This window comes from Vigna angularis, chromosome 2, assembly GCF_016808095.1.
Source record: "Vigna angularis cultivar LongXiaoDou No.4 chromosome 2, ASM1680809v1, whole genome shotgun sequence".
NCBI lineage: Eukaryota > Viridiplantae > Streptophyta > Magnoliopsida > Fabales > Fabaceae > Vigna > Vigna angularis.
Window position 1 is genome coordinate 50153262 of NC_068971.1, and position 24714 is coordinate 50177975.

Here is a 24714-nt window from a genome sequence, read left to right on the forward strand (position 1 = left end):
TATATGTATATATAACAACTGAAAATTATTAAAATGTACCAACTGAAAAACAGGCGTATACGCGTCAGCAAACCCATGTATGTATATATATAGATAGATAATGTGTTTTGCTAAGTTTATTCAATTTTATTGAAAATTCACTCAAATTTTTTAATGTGCAAAGGTTAATATTTGATGTTTGGATTTTTATATGCATTCATGTCATAAATATTTTATACGCTACAATAAAAAAATGTCACAAAAATATTTTTTTTAAATCTAAAAATAAGACTAAATGTAAAAAGAGGTGAAATCTGCATATTGTTTAAAAATATATTGAAATAAAATTTTATTAAAAAGTGCTGCAATTATTATTATTAATACTTTTCCCACACGTTTATCTTACATTAAAACTCAATTACATTTCAAGTTTTCATATTTATATTTTTACTTTTCTGTTTTGTTTTTTAAATTAATGGACTATGCCATTTTAGTTTAAATCTGAACATTTATTTTTATATTTTGTGTTTTTCTTTCATTTTAAAAATTATTCTTAAAATAATTTTGTATTTCTTTCTTGATCTTCAACTTTTCTTTTCATAACAATTAATGTTTTATATGGGTGTTTTGACGCGAGATAAGAAACTCTGTAAATAATAAATTAGATTTAAACAAAAATAGTTGTGTTACTGTAGATATAAATGTAAAATAAATACTAAATACTCGAAATAAAAATGTATCACATATTAACAAGTTTAAACTTATTTATACTAAGGAAAATAATTAATATTTTATTTTGATTTTTTTTAAATCTCATTGAAATATGAACACTACTGTCAGAATTAAAATTAGTTACTTATTTTATTTAGAATATACTTTGTATTTGTCACACTATATAACCAACTTTATGTAATATATTGTTTTTATCAGAATTGTGGAAAGAAATAAACCGTTCGTGTCATGTCATTCTTATTCAAATTCAGATCTCATAACTTTTAGAACATAGATCAAATCCGTATATAGTAATTATACATTATCTATCTATAAAAAAAATACAAAACAATAGGCATAAAAAGTAATCACACGTACTTTTAGAACATAGAATATATGTAGTAATATGTTATCTATCTATAAAAAAAATACAAAATAATAGCTATAAAAACAATCACACGAGTAACACTTTTCAAAACTATATATATATATATATATATATATATATATATTTATTAACTTATGTAATTGACAAAAAAAGTTTCTTATTTATTATAAATTCTAAATTTTAAGATTATAGATATTTGAATAATTTCTTATTTTTTTAATTTTTTATTTTAAACTAAAAAAATTATTAAAATATCATGTGTTTAAAGTAGATATTTTTTTATCAATAAAATTTAGTAAGGTTACATAAATTAATAAATTCCATATATATATATATATATATATATATATATATATATATATATATATATATATAACCTCTTTTAAATAAATTAGACGTAGAGACCTAAAATTGCAACTCTTGCTAATATATATAATTGACACGTGTCTAGATTTAAATATATATTTTTATTTTTCCCCCAAACTATCACTCTATTTTTATTGTTAAACCCTAATAGAAATTCATACATTCCCACTCTCTTTCTTGGCTCTCCCTATGTGATAGGTTTTGAAATCCATTTCTCTGTTTCTCACTCGGTCGTTCGTTATCGTTTAGTCCATATTTGTTCTTGGTTTCAATATTTTATCTTCTTTCTACACTTTTTTTATTATTATGATTGAACTGGTATTTGATTTTTGATCTCTTTTATTTGTTGTTATATGGTTTAGATACATTGTTCTTCAATCTTTACAGCATAATATCATTTTACTATGTTAATAAAAAAAATGACATATATATTATGTTAAAATGTTGTTAGAATATCTATATTAATATATTATTATTTTAATTTTTAACTGGTTTATTATATATATATATATATATATATATATATATATATATATATATATATATATATATATATATATATATATATATATTCTTATGAAATTGTAGATATATTCAACACATAAAAATTAAGAAAAATGATGTAATTTTTCCTGAAAAATTTTACTAAATTCGTCCCTTCATATTTTTGTATTTATAATAGATTATTTTGTTCATTTCATCATATTTTTGTCAAAAACAAAATAGTTAAATTTATCAAATTTTTGAAAGGTGTGCAAGACCTATTAAATTTCTAATTTTATAAAATAAAAAATAGTAAAAGTAAAATTGTATGGTTAAGATAAAGAATTGATATTAAAGGTGAGGGGATGAGGTTGTAGCCTTTCATCACCTAAAATATTGAATGTTCTTTCAATATTGAACTTGTACAATCAAAACCAAAACCAGAATTCAACATTTTAGATCGGAAAATCTTATGTCGGTATGTTTTGTTCTTATTGTAATCTCTTTTTTGAACATTGAAAATTTTGTATATAGAAATTGTTTATTTCATGCAAACATAAACATATTTCAATTGTATCGTAGTTTTAAAAATTAATTTGTGTCATTATCGTCATGTATTAATGTAATTTCATCTTTTATACTTGATTAACGATGATGCTTATGAAATATGTATTCAGTATTGTGAATTAGATCTTACAATCTTTTAATTGACTAATAGTGGTCATTTTATAGATTACAAAAATTATCTTTAAAGAAATTTAAAAATGAGTTCAAAGGTGTTAAACAATACATGGTAATACTTTATCCTTAATGTATAGATATTACCAACAATGGACATGCCTACCATTGATGTGGACCTTGGGCCGGAGAAGTTTGAAGAGGAAAAGCAAGGAGGTCCTTTGTTTCATTGTGATCTTTGTGATACAGAAGTAGTTCACAAGTTGGCACAAATGTTCCTTCCAGGTCTAGCTAGTGCTTGTGTTGATAACACATCAGGAGATCTCTTTAAGACGGCCGGTTCAATAGCTGTTGATATGAGGAAGGAGATGATAGAGTATCTTACCCAAAGAAGTGAATCATTTGTTGCTGAGTCTGTTATATTGGAAGGTGGTCCAGACGATGAAGTATCAGACCATCCTTATGATATTATTTCTAATCTAGTTGATGACTTTGCAAGTTCAAAGAGAAATTTGTTTAGTCGAGTTTCTGGATGGCTACTAAGTGAAAAGAGGGAAGATAATATAGAAGATTTTGTTCAAGAGATGGAAGTAAATGGGTTTTGGACACTTGAGAGGAGGGAAAAAATTGCAGAAACTTTGTTAAAAAATGTTGACTTTGAGAACTCATATCATTGCAACATGAGTTTTAATGACATAGAAGATCTTGTCAATCATAAAGATAATTGCAACTTTAGATCTATAATATGTGAAAATGAGGGTTGCAATTCTAGATTTTGCGCATCTCATCTAAATGACCATGATTCAACTTGTCCTTTCAAGATAATTCCCTGTGAACAAAAGTGTCCTGCTAACATTATGAGACGTGAGATGGACAGACATTGTATAACTGTTTGTCCAATGAAGCTTGTAAATTGTCCTTTTTATGCTATTGGTTGTCGATCAGCTGTAGCACAATGTATGATTGAAAAACATCGTTCAGATGATATTAATTCTCACTTATGGCATTTTCTTAAAGGAATTTACAAAGAAGCATCAGGAGATGATCTCACTCGGCGAGTGAAACAAATTATACAGGTCAGTATACATGTAAATAGTCATTAGTTGAAGGAGCCTACAACTTTATTTTACCAAAATTTAGTATTATTTCTTTTAACTAAATTTTTAAAAAACAACAATAATTTTATACTTGTAAAAGCTTTAAATATAAATTTATGTTTTTGTTATGATTGTTAACTTTATTGTTAAATGCATAAGATTTTAAGACCAATAAAATATATTTATATATAAACTATGTGTTTATCCATGAATATAGCTTACAATAAAATATGTTAAAATTATTCAAACAAAAAGAATTGTTATAAATAAATTATGTAATCTATTATCAAGGCATAATGGAAGAAAATCATTGTCCTTACACTATAACAAATTTTTTAAATAGTAATCAAATTTAGAGAAAAGAAACAATTAGTGAATATATTGACTTGTCTAAACATTATTTTATAAACTGAAAATTATTAATTTTTAAAATAGTTTCAAATTAATTTAAAATCAACAATAATAAATAACTAAAATATTGATAGTAAATGTTAGATACTATTTTGAATTTTAATTTACAAACCAAATATAATTTTTATTAATATCAGAGACTATTTTAAATATAAAAAACTTGTAATTTATAAAATAATGTCTAATTTAGTTAATATAAGCACTAATTTTCTAAATTTAATTGATATTTAATAAGTCTTTTGTAGTGTTAAATAAAATGAATATAACATATCAATGGAAAAAAATATTTATTGTCGTTCCTTTTACTCATTTACATTTTATTTATTTTAAAAAAACTCAAAGCTTTTAATTTTAAGATTTTTCATTTTCAAATATTGATACAATCTAACAAATGCTTACAAATATTATCATTAATTGTAGGTTAGGGACATATCTAGTGAAATAAGTTTGTGACATAACCTAATTAACATTAAATATTGTAGTTGACAAAAGTATATTAATTATTTGTGATGTAATTTGTGCATGCTTCATATCAATTATACTAATATTATATATTCTATTTTATTTTTATTCATATGAATTTAATTGGCACAATGAAGAAAATAATAATTAAATGGTTGTATTTGACAAAGTACATTAATTATTTACAGCATAATTTATTATTTACAACATAATTTGTGCATGTTGTCCATCCATTTTAGTTATAACATTTTTATATGAAACATCTGATTTTTTTTTCTACATAAATTTAATTTACATATGAAATATTTTAAAAAAATCATGCTAATTAGCCTACGTTATATATTTTTTTCACCTTCTAAATGAAATTCTTATAATTTTAGAGAAACAATGGTAGAAAATTTTGAATATGCATATTTCATAATACATATTCTAAATTACATAATAAGTTTTTACATGTATATGATTAAATAACAGTGGTGATAACATAATTATGTCCACTTTGAAGTTTTGACTCAATGATATTTAAGTACAATCAAATTCTAATAGGGCAAGATTTTATATTTTGTCTCATATATTACATCTATGTATTTATTGGGACCATTTCATCAACATAAAGAAAGACCAATGCTAATATAATAGATAAATTATCTTAATTTCATTTTACAAACTTATTTATAATAAAATTGTTAGACTATTATTGTTATTTATAATTTATGTTGTCTATTATTTATGAAATGATGTCATATTTTAAATTTTATTATAATGAGTATTTAAATTTGTAGTTTTGTGTGATAGGCATCACCAAACAACCGTTTAACAGAGGCTAGAGATGTTAGATCTTTAAGCTTCATTGTCAAGGATATTGAAGCTAAGTTGGAACCTTTCAAAGTAACTATTGTGGATAAAAGTAATGTAAAGACTGACGCCAAGAACGGTGAAGAGGAAGGTGGTGAAAATAATATGAAAAATAGTGAAAGAAGCATTACTTCAAATATGGCGAATTCATCAGATAAAGTTGAAGTGAGTGATACACCGAATGTATCACAAAATGAAGATAATAAACCTAGTTATGTTGAAAATGAAGGTCATGAAGAAAGGACACAAACTTCAAATATGACAAATGTATCTGATACTACTAAAACTGAAACTGACATCTTGAATGACAATAACCAAGATGTTGCAACTGCTGAATTAACAACTAAGACAAATGACGAAGAAAGCACTCAAACACTCAACAAAAATATGTCCAATGAGGAAGTTGGTGTAAAAAATGAGGATGAAGCAAAGAATGATACTAAAAGCAAATTTATTGAAGACAATGAGCAAATATTAAATAAAGACAATAACTTCAAAGATAAGGACGACGAGCAAAACATACATAATTCAAAAATGGAAGTCAAGGATGGTGCACAGAATAATGTCAAGGACAAAGATATTGAAGATGACAACTAAAGCAGAGCATAAAAACTTCAAATATACAAAGCTTATGAGATATACTTCCATGGTATTATTAGATATATTATTTATGACAATATATCTAAAGGAGCACATGGAATGAGAACCTTTATTCATATTTTTCATAATGTTCTTTTACTAAATATATATTTAAATGTAGGAAAATGATTTCAATTCTTGTAATAAATTACAACATGCTTATTTTTCTTTTTTGTTTAAACTCTAATATCATTATTGATTATTCTTATCTATATTTTTTTTCTTGATTATTTATACACTTTATGTAGCTAAATTTATTTATATTTATGTTAGTTTTGCTAGCATCACTATTATTTTCTCATTAACTAATGTATAGTAACTTCCACTAAAAAACAAACATCTATTAAGAGAGTTAACTAGTTAGGAAGAGAATCATATATCACATTTATCTGTTAACAAATTTACAATTTAAATAGTTTTTAATGTTAGAAAATCACACAATAGATAAATAATTGCATTTTTCAAGTGAAAGCACACCCACAAATGAAAACATATAAGTTTAAATAAAAATGTATAATAAATTTAATATACTTCGACATCTCAAAATCCACATTCACAAATATTCAATATATAATTTTTTGGAAAAAACTACTAACATTTATGTAAATTTTATGAACAAAACTATAAACATTATCTTACATTGTATCTACTTTTATATTATAACTTGCTTTTATTTATATTCAAAGTAAAATTTTCAACATACTCCCTTAAGTTGAGACATATGTATCTCAATTGTGAACTAAATACTTAAAAATGATCACATAATAGATGACATGATAAGCCTAACTAACAATATATCTCAACCAATTTTTAGGTAACTCTAATATTATATTAAGAAGTAGATTTTAAATATAATCTTACTCAACTAAATTATGAAATTATGTTTACAACTTATATATTTTGTAAATTTGAAATTTGTATATGAGGATTTTCAAAACTTACTATATGTTTAAACTCCCCTAAAATCCATTAAATGTCATAGTGGTAATAAAGTGTTAACTTACCGTATTATAAAAACTTTACTGTGTATAGACCATAAACAATATTTTAATTTGTTGAGGAACCAAATTAAAATATTAAAACTTAAGAAATGAAGTTACATAAAAGGTCATGGTTTCCATGTGCGAACACCTTAGTTATTTCCATTCTTTTCTCTTCATCCTCTTTAAAAAAGAAAATCAAGAAAAAACTTAAAGTGCTTTATAAAGGAAAGATTAATTATCAATCAAATACCACTCTACGGTGATCAATTTAGGTACCTTTATACTTCATATTTTAAAGAGAATTAAAAATTAATCTATTTATAAAAGAATTTATTGTTCATTATTTATTACATAAACTAAAATATACAAGTTTTAGAAGATAGGTTTAGTGTTTTTGAATGATCTGAAGTCGTTGCAATCACAGGATGAAGAATGTAAAAGGACTCGTGAGAGGAGACATCCATATCCTACGTATGTATAATAAAGGAGGCAAGATGAGGATCTTCCTAAAATTTTCTTTATTTTTGCTCCGAATTTATTTTCAATCGTATCATGGCTTCATCGTGGTGCCATTAGTTTAAAACTTCGAGATTGTGTTTACATCAGTGTGGAATTAGGCTTCTGTATGACGCTATTCCTTTTCTGCTACACCGTCCCTTGTTTAGTAGTAGTCCAAGTAATTTTAATGTGAAGTATAAATGGGTGACAAGTGCAAGTCATTGCAAACTTATAACGTTAGTTAATATTTATAGATCTGAAAAATAAAAAGAGAAGCACAACTCATTCAAGCACTTTGAATCATACAATTAAACAGACTAGCATAAACATTTTCGCTGTAACATTTATTTTCACACAAAAAAAAACACAAATTTTGTATAAGTTTCAACTAATATACGTCAGATGCAACAAGCTCTGACTACCGTGTTGAAATTACGACAATAATGCAATATAAACCAAGGTTTTTCTCGCTATATGTGTCGAGAAGAGCCAAATGGTTTGCACTGACCGTGCTATTGATGTAGACAGGTTCATTGGTACTCAAAAATCACAATTTAGGAACCATTCTTCAATGTAAAATAGAATAATGGTTAATCAAAATCGAACAGAATAAACCCTGGCGAAAATAAGCTTTTGTGTATAACAAATCCATAAACATTTCAATGCAAATTTTAGATAAAGTCTACAATACAAGAATACAGAAAGTGCATTAGTCAAATCCTCAAAACTGACGTACGGATGATAATTTTAATTTCTTTAAGCTCGAACACCCTTAAGGCTAACCATGCGTGAAGACGTATCGCCCTGGGGTCCCCTCAATGCAGAACCCCCTTGAGCACTCCTCCCATAACCTCCATCATGATACCGTCCACTCTGGTAGCCACCACCTGTGCCCCGTCCCATTCGATCCCTGGAATAGCCACCTGCGGCTACTTGACCTATTGACCTCCCACCACCACTACCATATCCAGCACGCCCACTGCCTTGCCTTGGCTGTGAAAGGGCCAGGTCTTGCCATCTACCACCTGAAGAGGCTGTTCCACTACCACCGGAAGCAGCCGCGGCATAGTCCTGGCCATCTCTCCGCCTTAGAGGCAGATCCAATCCACCACCACCTATCCTTGCTTCCGTTGCTCTTTCATTGCTCTCTGCAAGGATAGATAATTTCTCTGTCAACTGGAATGCCAATGCCTGCAGCCTAGAGTATTCAACATCTTGGAAAACAACACACCCAGTTGGCTGGTCCCAGCTTGCATGGAGCTCTTCATTGATCATCATTCTACTGACAATACTATGGGTGCAAGAAACAGAGAGATCAAAAAATTTTGAAAGTTGATCCAGGCTCAGGGATTCATAAGAAGAAGCGAAGGTAAAGAGGTATGTCCTCAATGCCTCCTCCTTGATTTTGTCTTTCAGCATTTCAAGCACAGTGTCTCGATTTCTCACAAATTTCCATACATCGAGAGACACAATAATGTCAAAAGCCTTCTGGAAGTCTCCCTTTACGAGAAACCTTGTGGCAGCCATAACATGATCTCTCACATTTTCCGGTGGACCAGTGAATGTTTGCTTCTCGCTGGCCTCAAGCAAGCGACGGAAAGTCTTAGAAATTACCTTGCGTTTAGCATCATGAACATTGGCTGCCATATTAGGAACTTCCAGCAGCATGGCAGATACCAGATGTACTGACTCCAGGAGTTCAAGATTGATGTGCATATGATATGGCATTTGCCTCCTTCTTTCCAACCTTTCCTGAAAGAGGATCGAAAATAGTTATGTTAACATCAATATCAAAATTTAATTCTTACAATTGTAAAACAAATACAACATAAAAAAAATGCATGGGAACTTACTACGCCTCAAAACAGAATTTATCAGCTACATTGATCAGTCATATAAAACTGAAATAACTAATTTCTTTGGACTGTTAAAAGGCACAATATGAAACGTGATATTCTACAGACAGTAACAAGACAATTGCAGAACTAATAGACAATTGCAGCTGAATAACGTCATGCTGAACAAATTATCATCACAACTTCACATTCCTTCACTTCTCTGAGTTCTTTTGCAACACATTATTGACATGATGACAGTTTCTCATGAAAATAGTTACTATTGAGTTTTTATTGTTGTGACCAAATCAGTTAAACAAATTTATAAAATGTAACACTGAAAAGCCTAACTGATGACTAGGAGTGGCATTTTAAAATGATTTTCAAGTTTGAAAATATATATGGTATAAGAAAAATAGCACAAATATAAATGCATTTATACATCTTTCATCCACTCTCTTAGTCACATCACCATGAATGCATTGAATCTTAAGATCAAAACCCAAAAAATATCCACCATATCATAAACATTAGTAAAAAGGGAGGGGGAAAGTACCTGTTCGGGAGTCTTCTCATGATAGCGACTTTGTGACACACCTTGGGCAAGTAACTCTTTTACCCTTCCACCAGAGTACAGTTCAGAGAGACAACCATGAGCTTCAGAAATCAGTCCAATCCGAAAAGCACATAAACCTAACTGTGACATAGCCCTGTTAAAAAGTATCTGCGTTGAAATGTCCATGTGTTGAATACTATCTTGCAAATGACTCATAAGAAGTAGATCACGGGCAATTGAGAACTCATCAAGGAGAGCATGGTGGTATATATCACAGAGCATTGCACGTGCTTTAGTTCGCTCGTCTCCGTACTTGTATATCAATGATACCAATACATCCATTATGGTCCTGCTATTATCAGGGAATGTGGGCTTCCGGGCCACAATCTCTGGGGTAACAATAAATGCAGTAGGAATTCTTGATTCCTCAAATCCTTTTGGCTCCTCACTTGTCTCCCCTGCATCATCTCCATTCTCTGTCAGCTCAGTCAATTTTTTCATTGCATCATAAACTTCTTGCGGTTTGTAGTAAATGAGCTCAACTCTCCTCAAGGCCACCTTAGAGGCAGCTTTGAAATTCCCAACTCTTTCAAGATATTCCTGGACATTTTGAGCAAGAACCAGAAACAAGGGCTCATCCCTGAGTCTCTCAACATAGTCCCGTGTATGAGGATCTATGCACTGCAAGCTCTTGAAAAACTCAACGTCAATTCTTTCTAAGAAAGCAACTAAGTTACCCCATACCCGAATTGATCCATTATAGTCAGCCCCTTTCTGAGTTTCGTTCTCGTCTGGTTCCACAGAATCGTCAACCAATATGTTTGTATGCTGCACTAGAATATCAAGAATGACCAGCATGTTTTGCACACATTTTTTCCACACATTTATGGGCATATGTCCATTGAGCCCAGGATTGACATCAAATTGAGCAGAAACCACACTGAACAGAATTTCCAACTTTTGTGCAGGTGTCTTAGCAACTTTCGTTAAGAAAGTAAGCTGCTCAACCTGTTCAAATCTCCCAGTCCCCTTTCTGCCCCTAGCAGCCACAACCTCTTTGAACTTCTTGTTAACCGAGTCCCATGTGATCTCACTGGGGTCTTTCATAAATTGTCTATCCAATAGCCGATCCTTCTTGCTAAGCTTTTGGTCCCAAGGACCATCACCAGCATCATGCTTTTCATCATCATACTGAGAGGCTTCAGAATCAGATTTTGCTTCTGGTTTCCGAAGCTGCTCTGGCTCAATAATCTCATCATCACTCTCATACTCTTCCTCGCTCTCCTCTTCTTCCTTCTCCTCGTCACTCTCAGGATTCTCCCTACACTTATTAATCAAATCCTCGTACTGTTTATTATTTTTCTTCAGTTTCTGCTTCATGGTGTTCAATGCTTTAGCATTGCTACTGCTCATCTTCTTCTTGGCATCCTTATTAGCCAAGGCCTGAGCCAAGAAATCTTCCAACATCACAAGCGTCTTGATGTAGAGATTCGGAACTTTCACAGACTCAGTGACACGCATAACCTTCTCAAGCTGTTTGTTAATCTTGTCAAAGCTCTCTTGCAGGCTCACCCAATCATTAATCTTCATGGCATTTTTCATCTGATCAACAGTGGAGGCCATCTCCTCGAAACGCTTATCTTTCGCCGACCGCACAACACGCTTCTGCCCATCGGAATCATCACTGTCACTAGCATTTTCCTGCAGGTACCTGCTTGTAACTGCTTGACTAGCAGATTCACCTGTCGCGGTTTCAACCTCCTCGTCGTAATCACTCTCCTCCTCCTCGGAATCACTCCCACCCTACAATTCAGTAAATAACAATGAAAAATAAAAGCTTTCATATATGATAATTTCCTCAACCTAAAGGAGCAAGCAATTAAAACATAGATTGAGAATTTTCTAAATACCTGAGTCCAGAATCTCGAAGCCATCTTTCAGTCAAAAAGTTGAGTAGGGAATCTGCAAATGAACGTAACGGTGTTAACTTCTAACTGTATCACGACGAATTTACAAGAAGCATCAATTCAGATAAAATTGCAGCTATTGAGTTGCAACAAACGTAGAAGAAAAACGAAAACAGCAGCGTTGAATTTGTGCTTACCGCTTCTGAAACTGGCGTGTGCTCCGGAAAACGAGAGACAAAAGCGGCTATGGATTGAAGTCGAAACGCGAAAACAGAAGCCTAGGGTTTGCTTTGTAATATTTGGGCCGTTGGGCAGAACCCAATTGTGAGATGAATAAAACCGAAGTATATCACATGGGGCTTCTTCCTGCACCCCCCCGATTTCACTCATGCCCATTATAACCCTATACATTATAATTATAATTCTAATTATATATATATATATATATATATATATATATATAATATATAAAATATTAAATTAATTAGGTAAGTAGTATTTATTATTGTTATCACCTCGCAGTAAATATTTATTATACTCTTGTCCCGTTATTTATTCTTCCAATGCAACCACAAATCAAGTTCATTTTTTCTCATCTTAAAAAAATGAAGGGAGTTCTTTTTCTTCGCAATGGTATTTCATTTTTTTTTGTTGGTTGAATTCATTTATACTCATACTATAAGAAAGTTCAATTTTCGTTTGCAATAGAGGTATGTATTTCATGTGCGCTCTTTTGTATGGAGTTTTCCAACAAGAATCAACCAGATTTCGTTATTTTTTTTATTCTTTTTTTATGTATCAAATTTTGAAATTCTATTCGAATTTTTTTTTTCAGAATTGGTAATTAAATTTCAAAATTGGTGAATAACAAATCTTAATAAAATCAAATTTCGAAATTTGATGAACATTTTTAAAAATTAATTTCAAAATTCGATAAGCACAATACATAAATCAGATTTGAAAATCCAATTTTAAAAAATATCAATAGATTTAAAATTTCAATTTTGTTTGGATTTGTTATTAACAGGATTTCGAATTACCAAAATCATAACCAAATATTGAAATCTTATAAGATATTCGTAACCAATTTTGAAATTAGGTAGACTCCATGAACCAGATTTTGGTTAACAAAATTTGAATTTCAATAAGCATTTGGTAACTGCATTTCAAAATTCATTAAGCACAACTTTTGTAATCGGATTTTGAAAGAGTAATGGTATCATGACACATTTTTACATTCATTTGACACAGAACACAAGACTAAAATGGTCATAAAAATGTAAACTTTTATATTTTTTCAAGAAAAATAAATAGTAAAAAGTAAGAAAGGATAGTATCAAATGAATGTAAAAAATTTAGGTGTGTCAAAGAATCATTAGTCATTTTTAAATCCAATTTGTCTTAAGGTAAATTTGAAATGTGGTTTATGAATTTGGAGTTGATATTCATTTTAGTTTTTATTATAAAACAAGTGAAGTATTTTATGCTCATGTTGTACGAAGTTAAAGTGTTAGTATCTATGATGAAAAATTATTCTTTAAGTTTTACGAAATCACGAGTAAATATCATTTTTTATAAATGAAATTTACGAAAAAGATTATATCGATAATTTTACAATTGATAAGAGTTTTCCTCCACGTGATGAGTAAATTAAGTTCAAGATATTTCTTTTCATTTTAGTTTTGTTGTTGTGATTATAAAATCGGATAAAATTAATGATCAATTTGAAAAAAAAAACATATATATCCTTAAAATGTGAAATGAGTGAAAAGTAAAAAAAAAAATATAAATATAATATTTAACCTAGTATACCAAGTATAATAACATGTGATTGTCTTTTTAACCAAGAGATAAACCAATTGATAATGGGAATAAGTTGATATTAAAGGTAGTAGTGAATATCGTAACCATGTAATTTGATATTTTCTTTTATTCATTGTTGTTAATTGTTTAAAGACTCATTATTTCATACATACAAAATTGAATATTGATTTATATCATAAAGTTGTTTTTGATAGCAATTTTTTTTTTCATAAGTTTTATAACTGTCTCTTCTCCATAGACAGGAATGGTTAAATTCATGTGATTTACATTTATCGTGATATGTAATTTAGATTTATATTTTTATATATAAAGAATATACGAATTTCTTTTGAATCTATGAATCTAATATATATATATATATATATATATATATATATATATATATATATATATATATATATATATATATATATATATATAAAGATAATTCAGTTATAATAATAAATGAAAATGAAACTTTCAGTAAGAATTATAGTAGGCTGACAACCATATCATTTATTAATATTCTCACCTTTAATAAGGTTCACAACACTAAAATATTTTTGAGATTTGTGAAACTACATTCATAAAAAGTCACAAACAATTTAGGAGAAACACATTCACTCTAATATCCTTCACCATTTTGTGATATTTAACCATTACACTACACTACAAAAAATGAATTTACTAAATTCTGCGTGTGAGTGATGTCCAATTCCTCATTATTCACGACTATACATGTATTTCTTAATTACATGTTATTATCTTAATCTCTTATGTACAAATTTACATACGTAGCATGTATGTGTTTTATATTTACAGTTTTTCACAACAAACTATTCAAATGGCAATGATAAATTTAACTATCTAGATCACATTGAAATATATAAAATACGACTAACATATTAAATAAACTATTATGAATTAAAATTCAATTACTATGACATTTTTAATTACAATCATCATAATAATATTGTATTTTGTTACAAAAATTCTCACCACTTATTTCGAGTGAATTGTAACGATCATTATTATTAAATTTAAGGATTTTTCCATATAGTACTAAGTTGGTTTGATTGGACACGACATAAAGTTATAAGTTGGTTTGATGTCGTTTTTAAGACTATTTATTTATTTATTATAATTTTTATAGTTAAATATTCAATAATGATAATTTTTATCACAATACATTACTTAATTGTATTGTATTCATAAAATAAGAAACATTTATTATTTTTTTTAGAAAAAAAACATCCTTTTAGAATTTATAAACAAGGATAATTTATTTTACAGACAGAATATACAATGTTTATTGACATAGACAATATTTTTTTTTGTAACATTAAAATGTTAATAAAAGAGGTCCTCATTTTATAATGCCGTAAAATATTTATTTATTTTAGTGAGATAATAAAACTAGTTAAAATTTAGTAGTAGTAAACATTATAATTTATACTTACGATAATTTTAATATGTAATTAACTATATAATTATAAATATACTTTATTCGCCGTCCTATAGTCAAATAATAAATAAATAAATTGATAGTTTTATACAAACTAACAGAAATAAGGATGGCGAAAAGCATTATAAACCTTGGCCTTTTGTTTGGAGGTTGGTGAGACTGCAAAATCGGAACGCGCATCCCACAAAGTGAGGAAAAGAGAAGTTGTTTCTACGGCTTTCGCGAGTCAAGTGTGGGGTCAGAATTCATAAGAGAAAAAACCTGAATCAGCAAATCAAATCCAAAACCGGTTATCGGAATCGAAGTTCAAAGATTACCAAATCTGTGACTGCTAATCAGAGCAGTGAGCCAAAGCTGCGAATTCAAACTTGGTTGCATGCGAAGAGCCCGAAATATGAGACCAAACATAGTTTCTGAGGTAATATAATCCATTTCCCTGTTTTCTTCTATCCTCGCTTCGTTTCTGCCGCAATTTTGAGGCACCAGTGTCAACACACTTCACTCAACACTCGTCATTCATCCTAGTAGCTGAACTGAAAATCCTCGTTTCGGGACCGAGATAATTTCGGACATTGTTTCGCTATAGATTCCATTTTGTATGATTTTTGTCTGCAGATAAAGTGACAAAACTCTTTACTGCGAAATTTAAAGTTCGCTGCGTTTCTGTTGGGGATTTGCTGATTATATTAAGTGTTGTTGTAGAATGGTTAGCTAGATATTTTCCTTCATTGATGTTATTCTGGTTAATTGACCTTGATGGCTTAATTGACACAGGCAGGGTTGCCTACTAGGATGAATCAATGGTGGGAAAACATTCCATTTCTCACTTCTGCAGTGGTGGTTGTCTGTGGAGTCATTTACTTGGTTTGTCTTTTGGTTGGATACGATTCCTTTGCTGAGGTTTGCTTCTTGCCATCTGCTGTTGTGTCACGGTTTCAAGGTATACTATTTTAACCAAACTTACACACAGTTCTTTTGGTGTTGCTCTTTAATTAGAATTACATTGTGTTTGGATTCGCTTGTAAGAAGTGGGTAACCTTTAATTTCTGTGTCAATTTCACAGAAGACGGATAAGCTATCACTAGTTGATTCCAATTTAACATGCCTGTCCACATTACCAAATTGGATCAAACATGCACTTTGAGTTTATTAAATATTTTTCAAAATCCTTTAGTGCGAACATTTGTTACGCTGATTATTCAACAGATACTCCAAATTAGAAAATACATATATCACCTAAGGATCTGTATCTATGATTTTTCCAATTCTTTTCACCATCATTAGAATTGCGGTCATACTCAGGGATCGTGTGATTGTACACTCTATGGTGGCCTATCCGATCTGGACTATGAGCATGATTGTTGGGTTGTTGGATTGTTGCAAGATCACAATTTGCTTGGAGTTCCATATCTAGTATGATGAACTACTTGATGTTGTGTTACTTAAGCCTTAGGACTCTCTCATCTAATGATCGGGTTTTTGTATTTGACTCCCTTATCTACGTAAGTCCTAACAATTGATGTTTTCTTTGGGCTGGGCTACAATTGGTAGTACCATGTTGATAGAGTGAAAACCGCTGTGGATATCAGACCTTAAAAAGTGTGTCAAGTTAGGAGTCCTACATTGGGTAGGATGAACTACAAGATGTGGTACTTAAGTCTCGAGACTCTTCCATTTAATAAACTATTCTTCTGTGTTTGATTCTTCATTTGTGCTTAAGTCCTAACACAACAATACCTGTGGAACTGTGGGATTCTCTTATCCTGTTTAATCTTTAGGTAAGACAAAAACTGGGGTTTATCCCATTGACCTGGATTTGAAATACCTAATTATTTCCTTTCCCCTCCGATTCACACTGTAGTGATTATACACTCTTCCCCAAAGGCTTGCAACTCCCAAATCTCTATTCAAATTTGACGTATCATTTGCACCTGCCGACACCATCACCAATGCTCTACAACCGCCAAATGCCATTGTTGTGGGTCTGTTTTGTGAAGAAGAAAAGTCATCCAGCTTCAGCTTCTTCCTTTAGTCCTTCTTTTCAATGTGCAATCATATATTCTTAGTATCTCCCTCATTTGAACCTTGTTTTTGTTTCTTCTTTCCTGATCCAAGAATTTAAATTTATTTATTCTTCATTCTTTTATGTACTTATGTTGGTGGGCCACGGCAATTTATCTTCTTGACGTGGTTGTGCACATGTGTCACTGTGACACCTTTTTCTTTTTCATATTTTCTTTTTTGTCTACTTGGGATTCTGTGTGCCAAGCAGTGTTACATGTTTATATGAAATTGATCTTACATGGTTATATGGCATATAGAAATAAAAATATCTCATGAATTGAATTTTTAAAAAAATACCAACTAAAATTTGTTAGAGCATTATGGTGCTGAATTCTGGACTCTAGACAAGCTTGTACAAACATTATGGTGCTGAAAACTCAACCCATTCACATGACTGGTTTCTTTGCTCAGCATTATTTTTTTTTCCGTGCAGTTTACAGGTTTTATACTTCCATTATCTTCCATGGTTCACTGCTTCATGTTCTCTTCAACATGATGGCTTTAGTTCCCTTGGGGTCTGAGCTGGAGAGGATCATGGGCTCAGTTCGCTTGCTATATGTCATTATTTTGTTGGCTACAAGCAATGCCATATTCCACGTGCTCATAGCACTGCTGGTGGCACACAATCCTGTTCTTACATATGATTACCTCATGAATGAGTGTGCCATAGGCTTCTCAGGTGTTCTATTTTCAATGATTGTTATAGAGACAAGCTTGAGTGGAGTTCAATCCAGGAGGTTGGCTGTATAAATATTGCTGTTGTGCAAGAAATTCACCACTGTTGGGAAAATTCAATTTACTATGCTAATCTCCTTTTTCTTGAAGATAATTTTGCAGAAACCATGTTTTGGAAGCTATTCAAGATACTGAAATATACTATTTTTAATCGAGTTTTCAGAATGATGCTAATGATTATTTTGTTTAATCATTGTCCATTGATTTACTTCACAATTTTATTCTGTTTTATTAGTATGCTTTTGCCAACCAATTCAGCATGCAATGAATTACTTCACAAGTTTTAATAATAAGACACTATACATTCTATACACGTGCTATGCTGCATTTAATTATCATCAATTGGTAAGGCTTCACTAATTTGGTAACTTTTTGTGCAGTGTTTTTGGATTGTTTAATGTGCCTGCCAAGTGGTGAGTTTTATTTTGTTATTGAACTCATGTCTTGATTTTTATCTTGATAATTCCCTTTTGTGATAATTTAACATACTTTGTTTAGGTATGCATTCTTTTTGTTGGTAGTATTCCAGCTTCTCATGCAAAATGTTTCACTACTCGGGCACCTTTGTGGCATTTTATCTGGGTTTGCATGTCAGACTTCAATCTTTTTCCTTCTGTTTTAATTTTTTACTTTTGCAAAAAAAGTAAGCATTTATCTCTAGTTTTATGATGTTATGCTTGATGTTTCAGATACATATGGATTGTTTAATTTCCTCATACCTGGAACCACTTTTTATTCTTCTATTGAATCCTCGTCTTGGCTTGTAAGTATTTCTTTATAATAGGATTTGGTAGTGCACCAGGCCGGCAAACATTTCAATTTTTATTTACATCATATTAGATGAATGCCTTAGATACTGCTAAATGCAAATGAAATACCTATTGTCAAATGCTGTCTATTAACACCCCCTTTTGTGCAAACTATAGATAGTTTTAGTTTATGTGTATGCTATTTTGAAATAAGTTCTGGACTGAGATAAACTGATAGAACCCTAGAACAGGAATTTATTTCAAGTGGTTGTAGTAGTAATGGCATAGGGTTAGCTTCAGTAGTAGGGAGGTGGTTAGAAGGGAGATTCATTCTTGAGTTGTTATTAAAATCTCTTGTCGCCTTTGGGAAATGCTGTAGCTCAATTATAGAAAGGGCCTGCCCTCTGTGGATTGAGAAATCCCATTCACCAATAATAAGTTCATTAGGTTTCTTTTATCTTGCATAGCATTCTTCAAATATTTCTTTTGGGGGTTCTCAACACAAACCAACTTCATTCTCTTATCTGATGACTCTGCCTTTTAGAAAAAGTAATCCTGTGATGTTTTGGGTTTGTTTTATAATACTTTACTTGAGTAGGGTACAAATGTGAAAAGTATTTGGTCTACCAAATTAATGTGAACTCAATCTGTCAAGTATAAAAAAAATATCAATGTGGTTAAAATTTTAACTGTATTGATGTAGTTAGCTCTGAAGTGGTTAGCACATTTGATTTCAATAATTCTCCCCTATGGCGGGGGGCTAACACAAAATAGACTGATGCGCTAACATGTCATGATTGACTGGAATGTGAATTAATATATTTTTATTTTATCTCAGTAACTTATTTTATTTTAAAATTAAGAAATGAAAATGGAAAAAGGCATCCACTAGATATTCATTTTATGTGTTGGAGATTACACATCGATTTTGAAATATGATCAAATTATAATATATAAATAGATACAAACCTTATCTTTTAAGTTGATTTTGTGAGATTAAGTTTAAATTACACTTTCTTAAAATGGTATCAAAATCATAAAAAGTCTATTCTAGTTAAGTTTGTTAGGGCAATTGTGTCACCCACCATCGGGTTCTCCCGTAGTTTTGAAATGTCCTGTCCTTGACAGGTGTGTTGGAAATCTCACATCGACTAAAAAATGACTAAATTAAAATATATAAATGAAAACAAATCTCATATTTCTGGTCAGTTTTGTAAAATTGAATTAAGTTTAAATTCCACTTTTTAAAGACTATGAAAATACATGCACTCACTCAAAATGTGGACCTTTACTAATGTGTATGTTCTGGACTTTCAGTCATCATGTGTGAGACGTCCAAAATTTATCGTTTGCACGGGTGGAAATCCTTCGGGTTATATTCCTACACATACAAACCAAAATTCAACAGGGTAAATACTAAATACCATGGGTTTCACCCCAAATCACACAGATGTCTACAGATATATACTAATCCACATTTTAAAATCTATGCTTTCATGGGGTAGTGGCTTGCTTTCTGGAAATATTTGGAGGAACCTGTCTTCATTGATGCCTCAAAGGGAAGTGTCTACTCAGGTATGTATGTGATCTTATTTTTTTAGTACTTTTGGTGGGCTCTCAAAAAATCAGACATTTGCTGGTGTGGTTGTCATTTTTGCTTTGCTCATTATGTGAACGAATGCAACTGCATTGTTTTTTAGTACTCATTCATGACAAGTGTATGTGGACCTTGTATATGTGATCTACTGATCATTGAATCTGATCAATGTATGTTGGGTTAATTTTATGAAAGTTTGCTAGTTAGTATTTTCCCTGGTTGTGTACATTACCTGTTCATTTTACTAGCAAGTGCAAAGAGTGTGCTTGCATTTAGTCATTTTTTGAATTTCCGGACTGATATTTATCACCTACCATTTATTTGGCAAATTGTTTTTTTTTTCCCTCTTTTTAATGTCTACTAGTACTACTAGTTCTTTGGAAGTAGATTTTTCTAGATATTTAAGCAGCTGGCAAGTGTCCAGGTTTTTGGCCTGGGATGATTCCTTTTATATGAATTAATCTTTTATCTTCAACAGCTCATTGTTCTTAGAAAAACCCATAATCCATAGGGTTGTGGCATCACCAATTGGTATCAGAAAAAAAAATTATGTGCCTTTCTTTGAAAGTTCACTCATTATCGGGAATATGACACGTTCCATAACATGAGTGAGTGTGCCTTTTTACTTGAATGATACATTAGGTCAGTTGTTACAAATTAAAAAGAAGTGATTATGTTGTAAAATTGTTTTTGAATGATTTTTTAAGAAACTAATTTTTGTTTGTTTACAATCACAATATCAATTTGTTATAGGAAGCATCTGATTTTGTGGGTAAACTATTCAAAATAATTTTTGGTTTGAATACCATTTTAGGTTTTTTTAGCTTCATAATTGTTATTTTGTTGAAAAGCTAGAACAAATAGATGACATACTAAAAGAAGTGGTTACTTTCTGAAAAAAACGTTATTTTAACGAGACATTGTAACAAATGAGCTCATTACCTTTCTCATTTCAAGCCGTGTTTATCAACTGCCTTTGAATCTATTGATTCCCTGATGGTTATCAACACCTGTTATGATCGAGTAGTCACTAAATTGCAGTTATGTCAAATTGAACCGAGAAGTTTGAAGTTAAAGTTATATCCCTACCTGAATGCAAGTCATTGTCAATTAGTTTCTTTTATGTATTCATGCCTATATTCTGGTGAGTTGTAATCTTCGACTTATACACATTTGATTGTGTTATGTGCTATCTTACAGTCAACTGAGGACAGTAGGTTCCCTGGGAGGGGAAGGACCCTTGGTTCTGGTCAAGATCAAGCTCCTTCTCATCTTCATTCAGATTCAAATCTTCAAGAAAGACTATTGGAGGATAGTAGTCCCAATAATCCTTTAGTTTCATCCACTCCTAGTAACACTCATCAGTTATCAGAAGGAAGGTACGAGAGATGGTTTGAGCATAATTGATAGCTTATATGGTGGTTGCTTATTTAAAGCAAAATTTTAGTATGCTGACTGACTTCAATCATCATTTCTTATGAAGTTTGAACCTAGAATAATACCTACAGTATTAGGCATAGATTGATAAATTTTTGTTTTTTTCCCCTTACTAGGAATGACAATATTCAACTTGAATGAACCCAATATAAGTTACATGCTTGTAAATGGGTTCCCTGTTTAACATTTAACAGTAAGTTTAGGTTGTCATGTTGATTCTCTAGCCTAAATTAAATTAGTCCATGTAATACATATTGGTGTAGTTATGTATAACTTTGAAACTAATATTGAAAAAGCATGAGAATTAGAGTAGACTTATCTAGTAAGTTATAAATATGTATTCAAATGCTCTATAAATATAACACATACTTGAGCACAATTTTAACTGTAAGCAATTTTAAATAGTTTTCTAGCATAAATATGTTTAACATTAGATGAATTGCAAATAAAAGGCTCCATAAACTATTCAACTATGTCCAAAATTATTGGATATATATATATATATATATATATATATATATATATATATATATATATATATATATATATATATATATATATATATATATATATATATATATTTATATATGTCTGACATTGGGGCGGGATTTCCCCCCGTCCCCTACTCCTTTAATCATTCCCACCCCTGCCGAGGCCAGATATCAGGTTTGGGTTCCCCATTCCCCGCCCTGTCTCATTTTTAAAAAATGTAATTATGCACAAATTGTAAATTAATTTTATTATTTTTTTCATACGACCTTATGAGGTGCTCCACCGTTGCATCCTTGCACAAAGACTCAAGAAATCTGACGTAAAAGGTTAGCAAATAGGTTCAAATCAGTAGGCTTCAGCTTGAAAGATAAAGACGAAAAATAAAGACAAACACATAACTTTCAATATTTTACCGTAAGTTCTAAGTTGCTATTCTTCCAAACACATAATAACACATGAAACTCTTTTGAACTTTCAATATTTAAAAACAGAGTACTAAGTAAACAAGTTCCATTATCAGTCCTTTGAAACACATAATATAAAAGAGACAAGTTCCAAAGGTGCGGGCGGGACAGGACACTGTGGGAATTGCACTACCTATCCCCCCATCCTGAACCCAATTTTGTTTTACTGGGAAATGCCCGAACCAGAACATACCTATGCATGTCAAACGTATAAAGCTTATAACATCTACAGAATAACAAATATATATATATATATATATATATATATATATATATATATATATATATATATATATATATATATATATATATATATATATATATATATATATATATAAAAGATATTTATAGTCCTTTCTCTATGAATGGCTGATTGATGTCGTCCATAAAGTTTATTAATGAATGATTTATTGAGTTGTAAATAGCTTGATTTTTAATCACTGTTTTATTGAAATTAATCTTATTCAGCGGTACCAGTAACTCGGTTGTATTGTATTTGGTTACCCGTTCAATAAACATGTGATGCTTAGGGTAAGATGTAGACACGGACAAGGTCGTATCGTTAGTATAACTAGAAATGGGAATTACACAAATGTATAATCATTAATACCAAAGATCAGTAGATGTCATGCATTGATTATTCAAGTTAAACTGCTATATTTCAATAGGATTACAATTATATTATTCAGAAGTTTGTGTTTCTGTATTAATGATCATACTTGACTTTCTAATTCAATTTAGGCATTCAGCTGTTAATGTAGCTACAACGACTGCTGTTCCACAGCATCAGGTTTCTCTATACATACATACCATGTTTGAAACTCTCCTGTTTTCTTTTAGTTAATTTGGATGGTTAACATTTGCTGTTTTCCCCCCGTTAAATGCAGGGTGCAGTCGTTTCGGAAGAAGGGATTAAAAAACTCGTATCAATGGGCTTTGACAGGGTAAAAAATCAGTTTCCTTATCTTTTCTATGGTTAGAAAATGGCTTGAAACTTTTTAAAACATTCCAGTTTGTTATTGGCTCCTTGCATGTTATGCTTGCACCTCCGAGAACTTTTTTCTCATTCAAAGAGATCCGGTGTTTAAATTTAGTTTTGTTTGATCTCCTTGTGGGTCCTTCTCTCCTGTCTCTTATTGGTATCATTATGAAGATCGATATTATTTTTAACCTAATCACTGTAGCAGGAGTGATGTGTATGTATGTGTATTGAATTTGGCTGAATAGGTCAAAGTTTGTTTGATAAGTGATATCTGAAATAAAACATCTACCCTTCAAATTGTTTTTTCAGATCTAGTGAGATATCTTTCCGATGCTTGTGCATCAAATGTACATTAGAGCCTAAGGCTTAGCTCTATATTTTTAATGCAATTGTCTTGGCTGTTTCAGACGCAAGTGGAAGTGGCGCTTGCAGCTGCTGATGGTAATATCAATGTTGCAGTGGAAATACTCATGAGCCAGCAGGTCCTACTTCATCATTTTTTTATCTATAATTCTTCACGTTTACATATTTATTTATTTATTTATTTTTATCCTGTTTTAAAAATTCTTGGGCTCGTTTGCAGAGTTGAAAAGAAAACTTCTGTTGGATTCTCGTAGAGACTTCCCTGACACTGTTAGTTGAGTATGTCGCTGCACTTTGTTCAATTACTGTCTGTTTAATCTTTGGAACCTACCTACCACTAACAGTTCCTTGACACCTCATAACCATGCAAACTCCAATTAGCAGAATTGAACATATGTAAATTATACAAGCAATATTCAGGAATATTTTGTTTAATTGAAAAAATTAAAATATATGGTTGTGCTTTGATTTTCCCCTCTTTTGATTTTCCACTTTAGTAGGTTTATACACACCTACATAGATAATGCTTCTAGTGCCAGTGAGGGAGAAGTAAAACTTGTATCCATTTCTAAATTACTAATTATTGTTGAGCTCGTAGAAAAACACAAATCTAGTGTTACAACTTAATTAATTTGGCCATGGACTTAAAAAAATACGATACCTACGATGATATTGGTTTAATTTATGAAAAAAAAAATATTTGTTGTGCTACCCA

The 24714-nt window shown here is 30.6% G+C and overlaps 3 protein-coding genes across 3 annotated transcripts; 2 read left to right on the forward strand and 1 right to left on the reverse strand.

The window, feature by feature from the left end:
* The first annotated feature begins 2757 nt into the window (after nt 1-2757).
* Nucleotides 2758-6027, forward strand: LOC108327645 (uncharacterized). The gene is made up of 2 exons (XM_017561330.1): nt 2758-3687; nt 5383-6027. The coding sequence occupies exons 1-2, from the start codon at nt 2758-2760 to the stop codon at nt 6025-6027; spliced, it is 1575 nt and encodes a 524-aa protein (XP_017416819.1).
* Nucleotides 6028-8181: 2154 nt separating this feature from the next.
* On the reverse strand, nt 8182-12170 carry LOC108329137 (eukaryotic translation initiation factor 3 subunit C). The gene is made up of 4 exons (XM_017563196.2): nt 12046-12170; nt 11852-11903; nt 9942-11744; nt 8182-9302 (listed from the first exon to the last, which is right to left on the reverse strand). Exons 2-4 carry the CDS (start codon nt 11873-11875, stop codon nt 8307-8309), a joined length of 2823 nt encoding a protein of 940 aa, XP_017418685.1. The 5' UTR covers nt 11876-11903; nt 12046-12170; the 3' UTR covers nt 8182-8306.
* A 3060-nt stretch (nt 12171-15230) lies between these two features.
* Nucleotides 15231-24467, forward strand: LOC108326799 (rhomboid-like protein 15). Its single transcript, XM_017560364.2, has 13 exons — nt 15231-15534; nt 15891-16056; nt 17614-17917; nt 18296-18328; nt 18414-18505; nt 18605-18678; nt 19982-20073; nt 20170-20239; nt 21462-21640; nt 23396-23444; nt 23542-23598; nt 24044-24118; nt 24220-24467. Exons 1-13 carry the CDS (start codon nt 15493-15495, stop codon nt 24223-24225), a joined length of 1239 nt encoding a protein of 412 aa, XP_017415853.1. The 5' UTR covers nt 15231-15492; the 3' UTR covers nt 24226-24467.
* The last annotated feature ends 247 nt before the right edge of the window (nt 24468-24714 follow it).

Bases quoted from the DNA above. Each gene is read 5' to 3' on its own strand.
- LOC108327645 (XM_017561330.1), top strand. From the start codon at position 2,758: ATGGACATGCCTACCATTGATGTGGACCTTGGGCCGGAGAAGTTTGAA. The intron at 3,688-5,382 runs ATACATGTAAAT...GCATCACCAAAC, and splicing joins AACAAATTATACAGGTCAGT to AACCGTTTAACAGAGGCTAG.
- LOC108329137 (XM_017563196.2), bottom strand. From the start codon at position 11,875: ATGGCTTCGAGATTCTGGACTCAG. The intron at 11,745-11,851 runs GTATTTAGAAAA...ACTGAATTGTAG, and splicing joins CTTCGAGATTCTGGACTCAG to GGTGGGAGTGATTCCGAGGA. The intron at 9,303-9,941 runs GTACTTTCCCCC...ATCCTCTTTCAG, and splicing joins ATGAGAAGACTCCCGAACAG to GAAAGGTTGGAAAGAAGGAG.
- LOC108326799 (XM_017560364.2), top strand. From the start codon at position 15,493: ATGCGAAGAGCCCGAAATATGAGACCAAACATAGTTTCTGAG. The intron at 18,329-18,413 runs GTGAGTTTTATT...TACTTTGTTTAG, and splicing joins TTTAATGTGCCTGCCAAGTG to GTATGCATTCTTTTTGTTGG. The intron at 18,679-19,981 runs GTAAGTATTTCT...CTGGACTTTCAG, and splicing joins TTGAATCCTCGTCTTGGCTT to TCATCATGTGTGAGACGTCC.